This window comes from Serinus canaria, chromosome 2 (genome assembly GCF_022539315.1).
Source record: "Serinus canaria isolate serCan28SL12 chromosome 2, serCan2020, whole genome shotgun sequence".
NCBI lineage: Eukaryota > Metazoa > Chordata > Aves > Passeriformes > Fringillidae > Serinus > Serinus canaria.
The window spans coordinates 102,895,010-102,909,144 of record NC_066315.1 but is presented as its reverse complement, the minus strand read 5'-3'; the positions used below and the strand labels follow the sequence as shown (position 1 = coordinate 102,909,144).

Genomic DNA, 14,135 nt, shown 5'->3' with positions numbered 1-14,135 from the left:
CCTGTCAAAACTTGTGTTGATTCTCAGTTGATTTTAAGTTCAAGCACTTTGTTACAAAAGCTAATTCTGCAAACAGATAGTTGGGAGTCCTATGCACATCTTTTTTTCTGGGGGGGGAGTAAGGGATGGAAAAGATAAATTAGGAAAGCAGATTACACGAGACTAGTTTATTTACTCTTGTCCTTTCTGTAAACATGAATGAACTTTGGCAGGGTTAGTTTTCTTCTTTCATTCCACTAAAGGTAACAAAATGTAATTTTCTTTAACAAGGGCAAATCAGAAGGAACTTATCTTCTGTTCTTGAGGTTGAGATAGGAACAATGCTGCCTCATTCAAGTGGCTACCAGTCATTATGAAATGCATGAATAAGCAGTAACAATTAATTCAGTGAGGCTGGATGAAAATATATTTTTGGTGGTAGTGTAATGTAAATCATTGTTTTACACATTCCCTTTCAATGATTTAATTCATGCCTTTCTGACCCCCGCTGTGTTATGATTCATAGATTAGTGCTCATGTGTGTAATTTAACAGAGCTGAATAACAAGCAGCACAGAGACTCAAACAAATGCTTGCATCTGATGTATTTATGATAAATTAGGAAAACATCATTAGTACCATGCAGAATGATTATGCTGGTGCAAGTTCTACACAGCTACCTGTCAGGACAAGAAGAAAAATACACAAAACACTGTATAATGAGCAGTAAAACAGATGTAGGAATCCAAAACAATGGCAAGCATATAATGCATGTCATGTACTGTACCTGTATTCCAATAGATAAGCATCTGTTTTTCTTGAAGAGGTCCTTCTTCCTATCTTCTACTGCAACAGTGGCAATGGTTGTGGTGGTGGTGACAGTGGCAGTATTGTTCCCTACATGTTGGCTTGCAGGGCCGTGGATCTGCGCATTGGCAGCTTCAATAGCAGCTGTCAGTGCCTTCATACTGTCCAGGCTTTCTGTGGAGTTGCTAAGTCCAGACTGGCTGATGATATCTCCCCTCTGTCCATGCCCATCCATGTAGGCATCTTGGGCAGACTCTGTGCTGCTCTGGGCTGTGATGGAAATAAAGGGTTTGGTGGTGGTTCTCGGTGGGACTGGAGGCGGCGTCTTCTTGTAGGTGGTAATGCAGGATGACACTGGAAAAAACATAGCAGAGTTCTTGTTTTATTGATGCTGACAAAATGGGGAAAATGGGTGCAAATGTGATCTCAAAGCATCAATAAGTGCGGACAGAGCAGAGGTAAGGAGGAGGCTCTTAGCCAAAGTGCCCCCAAAAGTCAATGTAAGTGCCATAGTAATGCCTTGCTTATCAGTGTCTTCTATTCCTCCTCTGTGAGTGGCAGAATTGCTAGTAGGGCAAATTGGGAGTATCTCTTTGCCAAGTTCCTCCTTAATCTTTTTAGGACTGTTTTCCTCAATATATTTTCTACTAACTGTTCTAAGTTCCATGGGAACAAGACCTTCCACCAAAACGTTTGTTCTGCCTATGGCTCCCAAGCAAGATTCACAAGGATGATGTCTCCAACCACTTATCCCAGCTAAACTGTATTTCAAGCAGCGTTATTTCAAGCAATTGTTTTCTGTCTCTCTACCCTGTCCTACTATATGCAGAATTTCAAACCACATTTTTCTGATGAAAAAGAGATTCTCAAATTATCCTTTATCAAAGTTTATTAACACTCACCATGCTTGGACTTGTGTATTTCTTTCCATAAAATGTCTCACTTGTTGCACAGACTTCTCAAATACTTTAAAATGCTCTGCGAGTTACTGAGGACATATTTAAAAAAACATTTTGCCATGCCTAATTTCTCACCATAAATATAACATCAGTTCTGGAAAAAAAAAATTGCTTGATTTTACACACAGGGAGTTAGTGTAATGTAGTCAATGGCTAAAACCTGTCAGTCAGTGGTAAAGTGTAGGTATAAATGTTTGCAATAACAAAGACTTTAATAGAAGTTCATATTTTGAAGGCCATGCTCTCTTTGCAAGTGCTGCTATGTGGAATGATAAGCTTAGCTCAAAGTTTCCAGGTTAAACTATTGCTCTGTATATACAGAATTGCATACAGAAAGCACTACATGGAGATTAAAACATCTTCCTTTAAGGGTTAGTTGGCAGCTCTGCGTTACTGAAGTCCTGGAACGATTTCAAGGGAGGAAAGAAAGCCCATTAAGAACAAAAAACAACCATGATATGCTCTATTTTTTTACAAAATAAAATGCAGGCATGAACCTGTGCAAAGTTCAGACACAAGCTTGTTAACATAAATTCTTATTAACAGTAATCATATGGCAAGAAATGATTCATCAGATCATTTTAACTGGCAGACGTCTATGCCACCCACATAAAAGGTAACTCTGCTACAGCTGTTCTGCTCTCTGTTTGCACTGTACCTGCTTGTCGAGCCAGGAGCCATTATGGTATTAATTTGACTAGCTCACATCCATATGCTGCATATCTCCCCATAGCTGCAGGAACAGTTACAGTGTGAAAGGTGTTTCCAGGGCATGAAATCACACAGGATTTTTTTAAAGGACTCTAGTATAAGTTTCTGATAACATGTCTGAACCAATATTAAACATGTTGAATACTAATGGAAAAAAAAAAGTGTTTCAGGTAGTGAGGGTTTTGAAACTGTGATTCACTTCTGAAGAATCAAACTGAAACCACGGCATGTCTGAGAGAAGAGATGGCTAAAAATGGACTTGTCAAATTTTAACTCTGGGGAAGTGAATATTTAATAGACTTAAAGGTATTTTATAAAGTGCTCATGACAAGGTCAATACCTGGAACTAACAGAAAGGATGACAGTATTACAAAGGGGATTATAAATGTTTTGCTGTTTGTCACTGTTTTTGGTCCTGTCAAAAAGCATTTGTTGTGGCAGCATATGCAGGTAAACCAGCTGCTGTTGCTGCAGCACAGTCGTGTACTCCAGGACTCATGGAGAATTGTGGAGGTTGCTGCTTGAGTGAGGGTACCCCAGAAATATTGTGGGTGATTCATTGTCAGGAGAATGTTCTCCGAGTTGTGGAAATGCAATCTGAAATTCAGCACACAGGAATTCAAAGTGCACACACACACACACACACACACACACACACACACACACACACACACACACACACTTATCCAGGTAACACTTTGGGAAGCTGCTGCCAAACTTGTCTAATAAAGGTTCACGAGCAATGCCACTTTGCAATTCAGCAAAGTATAAATTGTACTATTTAAAATATGCTAGGAAAGGTACTGGGGAGCTTCTGGGGACATGCCAGCACCTTCAGTACATCCCAGCATGGCACGTAAGTATAATTTTTCTTACATAGCAGAGAGGGAAATGATAATGAAACACACTTGAAAAGGCGTCTTAGGTAGGAGAGAGAGCATCAAAACCAAAAAGCAAGCCTTAACAAGATGGTTCCCCACATCACTAGGCATCCCGCACTAGAAAGAAAGTCAATAGCAACTGTCTATTGACAACTACCATGTTCTCTGGACACAGCAGTACAAATACAGAATTGCCTGATTAAGTTGTCTTTCATTCCATTGGTAAATGTATTCAATGAGGAGTATAATCCACACCGCCATGAAAGATGTTTGCACTCAGCTAATTAAATCTGAAGTTATTCTTAAGAGGGGGAGAGAACTGACAAGTCACATGGTGAAATTGTAAAGAGAAATAGCAAAACGTTCTTTTAGCAAGTCAAAACAAATCCTCGGTTTCCTGGAGTCACGCAGCACAGACTGTACAGCTCCAGAGAAGCAGAGTGTGCAAGTCATAAAAGAACCCCAGGCACTTCATTACTGGAAATGATGTAAGCTCCTGCTGCCGCTCCTCTGCAGAAACGACACAAAAACAATGCGGGGTCGCTGCCGCTGTCGGAGACAGCTGCTCCCAACGCCGGAGCCGGCCGGGCCCTCCAAGCCGCTGAGGCACGGCAGTCAGAGCCTTGGAGCCGGCCGGGCCCTCCGAGCCGCTGAGGCACGGCAGTGAGAGCCTTGGAGCTGGCCGGGCCCTCCGAGCCGCTGAGGCTCAGCCATGAGAGCCTTGGAGCTGGCCGGGCCCTCCGAGCCGCTGAGGCAACGAGAGCCTTTCGGGGCAGCAGCTCTTCTTCGTGCTCAAGTACCTGGCAGCCTGTGTCAGGGCAACCTGAAGCATCTGCGGCTCTTCAAGTGGCCACGGTATTTTGAATGCTAAGCTGCCCGAAAAATAAAACGAGTCCTCCCCAAGAAAATTGTCAAAAGGCTGGCGCTGTCCTTGTGCAGCCGGGAGAGGCTGAGCATTCAGTCGCTGCAGAGAGAGCTCATCCATGCGGCGTTTTCCCCTGCACTCAGCTCTGCGGCTCTCCTGCGGCTCAGACTGCCCGGCAGGAGGACCCCGAGGGAGAGCACGATAGGACCACAGGACAGGTGAAAAATTTGGAGGAATCCTCACTTCACACACAGGGAACTTTCAAACAATGAAAGCTACTTCAATTCACATAAGGAAGTGAATTTAAAGGGCTGTATAAATTCCCTCATAAATATGTTTTTGGACGTAGATCAAGGAGTGAAGTTCTGTATGGAAACTGATCTGACTGGAGAGTCAAGTCAAAGTAGTCCTGTGAATCATTAAAATTGTTTAGATATGGAGTTAATCAGAAATCTCTTGTTCTGAATAGTAAAAGAACCTCAGTTTGACACAACATGGACTAGTTTCCACAGTTTTTTCCAGAGAGCACATGCTGCTGAAGCAGGTACACATTCCTCTCCTAGGGCATATGCAAGGTTTAATCCAGAAACTAGTTAAGTCATGCACAAAAATCCTCAGACAGCCAGACCACTTTGAATCAGGCTCACTGTTTCCAGTGCATCAGTCCTCCAAGTTATGCTCTCCATTTCCTTTTGATCTTTACCCTATTTCTGTACTGCCTTCAGGTTACAGTTTAATCCCAAACACCTAGTGAAAAGAAACCACTTTCTTTGGATTAAAAAAAAAGGAGAAGCCACGGTTTTTGTCTTCCTAGCCAGTATTTCCAAACAACTAGCTCATGGGACAGGAATTTGGAACAGGGAGTGTCAACCACCCAGTTCAGAAGGAAGTCTAATGATAAAAAAAAAGAATCCCAGATTGCATAATAATAAAGGCTTGAATTTGAATGTTTCATTGTACTTCAGTTGTTTAAACATGCTCACTAGGGGAGATGAGCCCTCAGGAATAAACATCAGCATGCAAACACAAATTTTTCACTGAGGGAATGGGTGCTCAGGAGAACCCCAACGCAGATTAGTATTTGAGAAGGGATCAAATTCATGCAGTGCTTTGAACAGTTCAGGTGATGAGACACATCAGTAATAGCTTTCTAACTTGGTAGCCCTATATAAACTTGATTAACAAAAATAAATGAATGTACAAATTCAAGTAAAATAATAGTGTTTCTTCTGAGAAAAAGCACAAGCCCCACCGTTTGAAAGGAGCAACAAAGGACACAATTTGCTCAGGCCAAGAACAACATGGCCCTCCCCTGGACCCGTTGGAGTGGGTCCAGGGGAGGGCCATGGAGATGACCAGTTGGTTGAAGCACCTCTTCTGTGAAGGCAGGCTCAGAGAGCTGGGGACTTTTAGCCTGGAGAGGGCTCCACAAAGGCCTCACTGTGGCCTTTCAGTATCTTAAGAAGGAGGGAGAGGGATTTTTTATATGAGCAGATAGTGACAGGACAAGGGCAGTGGTTTTAAACTGAAAAGGGGCAGGGTTAAATTAGATGCTAAGCAGAATTGACTCCAAGGGTGGTGAGGCACTGGAGGTTGTCCAGAGGAGTTACAGATGTGCCACCCCTGGAAGTGCTCAAGGCTAGCCACTTGGATGGGACCCTGATTAACCTGGTCTAGTGGGTGGTGTTCCTGCCCATGGCACAGGGATTAGAAAGAGATGATCTTTAAGATCACTTTCAACCCAAACCATTCTATGAGTCAATGATTCTAACTTGCACATAACTAAGTATGAGGATAAAAAGCACGAGTTCTTCCGTGCTGCACAGATGGACCTGAGTCTTCTGATTTACTGTCTGTTGAATGGGTGTGTTAAGAGTGGTGCCCTTGTACCCCACACAACTGCCATACAAAACACAGATATAAGCAGATCTCAGCAGACGTAAGCTTCAGTACTGCAGCCTCTGGGTTTAGAGAGCCAGTTCTTGATTTGGCTTGTTGGGCTCAAACCATATACATATTTCCTTTTTTTTTTTGAGATTTGGGAGATTTTTTTGAGATTTTTTTTTGAATGCTTGAAAGTAGAGTTTCAAATCCTGTATAGTTATTTTTGCATGCGAAAAATTGGTATGAAAAGGAGCATGCATTATCTTAATAAAAAACTAAGCAGATGGTTTCTGAGGATGTAGAGATTTGCTATTACAAAACTGAAGCAAAGATTTTTATAAGAAGTTTTAAACTGCCCGAGGGAATAATACCACAGTGAGTTATGGATGTCATTATTCCAAATGAGAACTACTGAAATCTAGATACCACACCATCAGGAATTCTGCCAAGGCCATGCTTTTTCCAGACCTCCCTCACTGCCAAGCTGATACCTTATTTGATGAAAGCCTAAGCTTCACTGGCTTAGGAAACAGGCAAAACTAAAAAACCTAAAATCCTACAGAAATTTTTACAAAGTATTTAAACTATTTTTATGGCACACAGGTGCACCACAGACTTACTATCCCATGTACTCAGAGGTTTAAAGCCGTTGCTGGTGACTTTTCATAAGTTTGGACATTTTTGTTTGCAAGTAGTGTGCCTCCAGCTTCCCAGCTGGATACAGTGAAGGATCTCCTGAAGGTGAGACTAAATATGGCTCATCCTGCATTTCAAATGAGTTGAGTTGGAAAATCTGCATGTGCATACCCAGTGGATGACAGGTGAATATTTCTCCAGCAGATTTTTTCTCCTTTTAATTTCTTCTGCTGGAAGCTGCTGATGCCAGTCAGAAGCTTAATTGCTATCCCAGGGAAGCTGAATTATTGTGCAGAGAACAGGTGAGGAAGCCAAAGTTGTCTGCTAAATGCAGTTTATCACTAGGATATTATCACAAATTATGGATGCACAGACAAAATCCAGGGCATGTAGGCTTCCTAGGAGACCCACTTTATTCCTGGTACTACACAGCTGCTGCTGAACTTCTCTCTCTATAAAAATGACCAGTACATTAACAGCACTCAACTTAAGCAATTCAACTCTTGTGGCCCAAAAGTCAGGAGTCTATAAGCAACTGAATCTCTGGACAAAAGATTTCACATTAACTGAAAGTTATTACCCAGAGTGGATCGCTGATGGCTTATAATATTTAACTCCCAAAACTTGTGAACTTTACTGGTGTCAAGCAATTAGCACTTGGCTCTATTTATAGATATATGCACACAGGTATCATATATACCTGCTGAAATTCACTCAGGCTGAGAGAAATCAGGAGAGAAACAGTTTTGGCCTTGCCCCTAACCTTTGGCTAAAAACAAAGCATCTGGAAAAACACCACCCAGAACTTCAAGGATAAGGATGTGAGTCTGCTCAGGACAGAGTCTCTCCTACAGATTTGAAGTTTCAAATGCTTCAGTACAGTCATGGTAAAAGGTCTCTGATACAGAATATCAACCTCTACATGCAATGAAACATGATGAAGGAAAAGAAAAAAGAAAAACAGTACAGCAGAGTAGTCTTTTTTAGTTAGCATGTGAAGTATTTACCATCTTTTCACAGGTGCAGCAGCTTTTTCTGAGAAAATTGGGGAAACACTGCTTGATCTGTTGCTTAAACTAAGACTAGCAAACCATTCAAATGCTTTCTGCACTTTGCCAAAACTTTCTTTCCCCCCATATTGGGAGCAGTAATTGAAAACACAAAACCTTATAATTTTAGATAAAAATAGGGAACTTGAAAGTATTTTATGTTTCAGAACTTATATGCCATAAAATCATAATTTAAAAAAATTAATAAGCTTTCTGAATATCAGTACTTTAATTTTGTAAAATGAATTTATGGAAAACAAGAAAAACCTTGTGAAATATGGTAGTTTATCCCACTTAGATCAAGAATGTGTAACAATAAATAAATGTAATAATATTCAGCTTAATGAAATCAGATTCTTTTCCTGTATGTTTTCCAGTAAGCAACTTTGCTGGCACTTTGACATATACTTTGTTATGTGTTACTGCAACACTTTTGAGTTCCAGAATTTGCATATTTTCCCCTTGGCAATAATGTTAAAAAAACAAAATGTGCATTAAAAAAAAAAAAAATGTGTAGTGGTGCTAACCAAATACAGACACATCTATGTGAACAAATATTTATGTAAAAACAGTAGGAGAACCAAACCCAAGATTTTCAGAAACACAAGGCGTTGAAGAGGGTACAAGTGTCTAGTCACTGTAGTTAGAAAGTGTATTTAGAAGTTTTCAAACTGAGCATGCTCTGAAGAATTCATCACTTAGTCTTTTGCCTACTGAGTAATGGTAGAATGTAAAGACTTTGTCTGCAAGTGCACATTGCAAGTTCCTGGTGTTAATAACTCAAAAACCTGTGTCTTGATTACATTTCTAAATTGACTTTGGATTCTTCAAAACCTCTCCCAAAATATGGATATAAAACCTAATTTCCAGACCGTATCAGTAACTCTTTCAACATGCCAGAAGTCAGTGTGCCATAGTGGAGCCCACACATCCCACTCTGTTTGGGTAAGTCACTGTAGGTGCTGTTTCTTGAAATTACCATATATAATATATTAGTAACCACTGGTGCTGGCCATATTAATACACTCTTGTGTATATGCTGTCCCTTCAGTTACAGAAGGAATAGTTAATATCTGAGCATCCAGGAGGCTTAAACCCTATCAAAGCTGGACATACATCAAGGCAAATATGTGGGCAGAAACAAGCCCCCATATAAGAAATGATCTCCTGATCTTTACTGAAGCAAGTACAGTGTGATGTGCCTTCCTTCACAGTTTGTTAAGAAGAACTGCATTTTGTCCTTCCTGAGCCTCTGCTGCCAATGTCTCATCCTTTCATGGTGGCAGACTGATGATAAAGCAAGTTTTCCAGTCAGTCATTTTAGGAGGAGCTTGTCACAGATTTGACTGAGAAATTGCAAGTTGAAATTGCATAGTTCTTGTCACAGGAGGTTGGATTAAAGAATAATTCGGATCCTCCCCTTCTGAATCCCAGAAACCAACCTGTGAGCCTAGAGGGGACTTAAGCAAGCCAATTATCTCTCAGTAATCTGATAGTGTAGCATTTAAATTAGCTAGGTATTAATGTTGCATCACTCTTTTCAACATTATGGCAAGGATTTTATTTTAAGCTCTTCACTGCAGCTAACTTTCAAAAGGCAACACTTGGCTGGGGTATTGACATTTCAAAGTGTGATTTCTGTATTAAAAGAAATGTCTAAAAGTTGTTCCCTTTCCCTCAGTCTGGAAATGTACTTTCTTTGTTTGCTGCTCATGTTAGCAAGAAAACAAGTTTCTACTGGTTTGTATTCCCAGTGGTTTTCCGAATACTTAATAAACTTAAGGAAGGGTAAGCAGAATTCTGTATTATTGCACACATTGGTATCAAGCTGGTCTCACAGAATTTGATTAGTGATGCATCTAAATTGGCTTAGAAATTAATTAGTTTAAATTGCTGCAAACCCACCCCTGATGTGGACATATTTAGAAGTGAATATAACTGTTAATGTCTATTTTTAAACTTAAATGAAAATGAAGGGAATAAGACTGATTCTTTCAACAATTATTGCAATTAACTGCATCAGTTTGACGATTTTAAAGTGATTTCCTTTTATGCCATGGCGTGCAAACAAGCTGTGCATTGTTATCAGTTCTTTCCATTTGAATCCAGTAAAAACTGTATAAGTATCATTTAACCCAGTAAGAATTTGTGAAATTTAATTTTCTGCACCATAATCAGTTTTCAGGGTTGCTTTATTTGAGTTCATTTGTGCCTGCATGGTTTGCTTACTTTATTATCTGGGATTTTTTTAAAACTACACTAAACCAGAGAACACAATGAACACGCATTGTTCTAATGCATTGTTATTAATGAAATTTTCAAACCTGACCCACAGTGGGAAAGTTCTGCACTATGAGATAGCTCTGTGTGTGTGTGGATATGAATGTATATTATTTTTATATATGTATAAAAATAATACATATTCATACACGTGTAGGACAGTTATATTCATCCAGTCATTAGGGGACTGGTATACACACCAAATACAGAATTGTAGGTATACCAGTTTTGCATGCTATTCAACCCTAAGGCTGTTCAGAAGATTTTAAGAAATGAGAAAGTCATTGCTCTGATATAGACTAATCAAATGCATTTAATATAGACTATATGAGGTGGGATTTACTATTTTTGGTACAGTAGACACCTACTTTATTAATCAAATTACTTTATGATGCTGTTGAGTATAGGTTGTGATTCCTCAGAGCAGAAAGCACTTTGTCCCCTGATCCAGCAATTAACTCAAATCTCTTTAAACTCTTAAAAACAAACTATATGTTGGGTTTTTTTCTCAGTACTTGGTGCCACCAAGGAGTTTCTTCTCTGACATGGTTTCAAAAGTCAGCATTTGAGTTTTGAAGATATTGCTTTATGCTAGTTGATATATAAGACTTTATTAAATAGTTTGTCTACAAATTAAAAGTTATTCAAATGACAGTGATGATGAAGGGCTGCTATATTTTAATCAGATGGATTTTGGGAAGAAACTCCATGAGTACCAAAGACAAGAAAATAAAAGCCAATGTCAACTAAAAGAAGAATGTGATTGATAAAAACAGTAGGAACAACTTTTTAGCTACTATGAAGTGCTATGAAGCACCACAAGAACTGATTTCAACTATTTTACTGTTAATTTCAGTGTAACACTACAGGGTTGAAAAACCTATGCAGGTATAACAGCACACCATGCTATTCTCATAGATAAAATCCTTATAAACATAACCATAGAAAATCAGGTTTCAGGAAGAAAAGTATCACGTGCCTATTGAGCAAGAACATCTGTTCAGACAGGGAAGTACTGACTTGTTTTTAAGCAGCCAGTACTGCATTTTTCAGCATGCTTATCATTGTTGGAGTGTTCCAGTCCAAGCAGGAATGCCTAAAACAAGCAAATTATGCTCATGTGTTTCCTAAAAAAATCAAACCAAAACCAAAAGCAAGAGCTGCTTGCTGCAGGAAGAAGGGAGGAAAGAAGGAAAATTACAGCTAAATCTGTGTTCTAGGCTGAACAGTGACTTGTCACCTGAGGGAGAGAATTATGCCCCAGCTCCAAAGTTCTGCCTCTGTTGACAGGGTTATCAGATGACCTGCAAAAAGTCTCCTGTCAGGGCAGATCCTCTAGCACTGTGAGGGAAAATCCAATCCCGTCTCAAATAAGGAGGAAATGTAGACAGAGTGTTTACACAAGAAATTATACTTATCTTTGGCCTAATTTCAGGTAAAATAGTAAAACAGACTTGAGAATGTCAGCACTTTTCTTGAATTAACTTGAAAAAATTGAATTGTTTGGTGAGCAATGCATATGGAAAATACGTTTGAAATACACATTTGGTGTTGACAGGAATTAAAATCTACACCAAACCCTGATTTCTGTCCTCTCATTTTACATTCTAATGAACAAGTTATGTCCTTGCTCAGTGACAGGTCTGAGGTCACCATGAATGACCTCATCCTTTCAGCTATTTGCTTGTTTTTATGACAAGGATCCTACTTAATAATGCAACAAGTCAGCTGAAAATACTCTTAATGTGAAGAATTCCTAATGATCAGCCCAAGTGCTCTGAGCACAAAAAATACTGACATCTCATTTACAGTCATTATAGTGTACAGATGAGAGCATTTCAATAAATCTGAGCACAAAAATCACTTATTGTTGGGAGTCCTGAATTAGCACCCAGAAGAGATTTAGATACAGAAAGATTCATATAGCCCTGGCATGCATGAAAGAGGACAGACCAGTCTTGTGTGACTTTTAAGCAAGGTTTGAGTGAAAGGCATTGCAATTTCTTTCCACATATTTCTCAATTTATTAAAAAAATGCCTGTAATACAGATTCACAGTTTGAAGGAGATTCACAGTTTGTCAGACACAAACCCACATATCTTCCTTGGAGACACTAGCTGCATGCCTGATAATGGTCTAACAGCTTTTTTCCTTATTTTTTGTTCATTTACTTTTTATTAAAAAAGAAATCACTCAGTAGAAGCAGAAAATTTAAAACTTGCCATTATGATCCTGAAACCTTGAATTTGTGCCATATCACTGCAGTGGCAAAAGTAATGGGTTTATTTTACATAGTTTCTACAAGGACAAGAAGCATTGTCACAGTACAGAACCATGAGAATAAACTCTTTCTCCAAACCACTCATTTTATTTTCCACTTACAGTGTACTTTAGCAAGAGATTTTGGAATTAGTGCTCATCATTAGCACCTCCCTTTTCTCTAACACCTAGACAGCAAAATAATTTTAGCATTTCTCGTCTTTACTTAAGCGTAAAAAAGTGAATAATGCACTTTGTAGTGATTTAGCTAAAAGATAAACCCAGACATTCTGGGTTGGCTAAGTCAAAACATAAACCCAGGACTCCTATTTGAGACACAAGAAGAGAAAGTAAACAAGCCCAAACACATTTTGACACTTCAAATTATTTAGACCTTTTGAATCTTTAGACTACATAAATGCTTTCTGTAGATCACAAGGCCAAAAGAAAAATCTTTGCCATGCCAACAAAATGAGTCCTACAAATCCATACAATTTCACATGCACATAGCTAACACTCCAGACCTCTCTGTGCATGAAATGCAAGAAAGATCAAATTTATAACCAAGGCTCAATTTTTGAGTTTTCTCCTTACAGTTTCCTGCCCCAGCCTGAAACTTCCTCTTCTTGGTCATCCCTCTAATAAGACCCTTTTATCACACCCCCATATTACCCATATAGACTTGGTATTTATTTTGGATTGGAAATCCATTTTTGAGACTTTACTGGGTAAACCCAAATCTCTGACTGAGGATGCTACCATAGGCTTGCAGGATGTGAAAGAAAGGGGAAGAAATCAAGTCTGGATCCTCTTGTACAAATAGTTCCATTAAAAATAAATAAACAAATAAATAAATAAATAAATAAAGAGACTAATACAGATAGCTGCAAATGTTGGTTAAAACCAAGGATGCTAAGCAGAGCGATTCAGCCTGGTTCAACTCAGGCTGCTTCATTCATCTCTGCTTTGCTTGAAAACCTTTCTGTGACCTCAATTTCTGTTTGCATGGATGTTTGAAGAATGTCTGTCTTAACGCCAGCACCTTTATCTGCCTGGTTAACATGTGGTTACTCATTATTTGTTATTCTCATCAAATTACAGAGTCTGAGCAGCATCACTGTCAAATGCCAATCACTGTGCACAAAAAGCAAATAATTAAAATGGACAGATGATGAATAATCCACAGGCCAGGGTCTGCTTTTCCTAAACTGCCTGTTAACAAATGAAAAACAAACACATCTGCAATAATGATGACTGTTTACAAACAATTTGTGAACTGGGAAAAAAAAATTAAAATTCAAGATTAAAATCAGTTCCAGTGAGTAAATCAGTCAGCTCTTATTACTAACAATATTAATATAATTTACTTTTTATCACAGGAGGTGTAAAAGGATACACAGAGTATGCCTAGCTCTAGGTCAGCAGCATCATCCAGGGCTGCACTGCACCCAGCTGAGAGGATGGGCTGAGGCTAGCTGGACACCTTCCAGAAGAGCTATTACTCTGGAGTAATTATGCATTTTGGAAACGGTTTAAACTGAATCACTACACCTCCGTTTTTTATTTGAGATTAAGGGCTTCCAGATGAAGAGCTATTGTGGAATAACCTCAGTAAATGTTGGAGAATTTCCAGAGTTAGAAAGACTTTGTTACAGAGCAATATAGCACAGCACACTGAGCCAGCAGTCTTCTCCCACAACCTTTGTTTTCTTCAGAGTCTGTCAAAGGTTGGGCAGGTCTGACTCCCTTCAGCTTTAAAAGACTAAAAAAGGGCAATATGCAAGACACTTTGGCTGAGTGACTTGGGTGAAGAAAACAGCAACAAA

The 14,135-nt window shown here is 39.2% G+C and overlaps 1 protein-coding gene across 2 annotated transcripts in view; it reads right to left on the bottom strand.

The window, feature by feature from the left end:
* Positions 1 to 14,135, bottom strand: part of DLGAP1 (DLG associated protein 1) — a 134,037-nt gene that overhangs the window by 25,393 nt on the left and 94,509 nt on the right. For both annotated transcript variants that reach the window (XM_050971425.1, XM_030226659.2), the window contains one exon: positions 766 to 1,139. In XM_050971425.1, the coding sequence (XP_050827382.1) occupies positions 766 to 1,139 (374 nt within the window). The remainder of the gene's footprint in view (positions 1 to 765; positions 1,140 to 14,135) is intronic.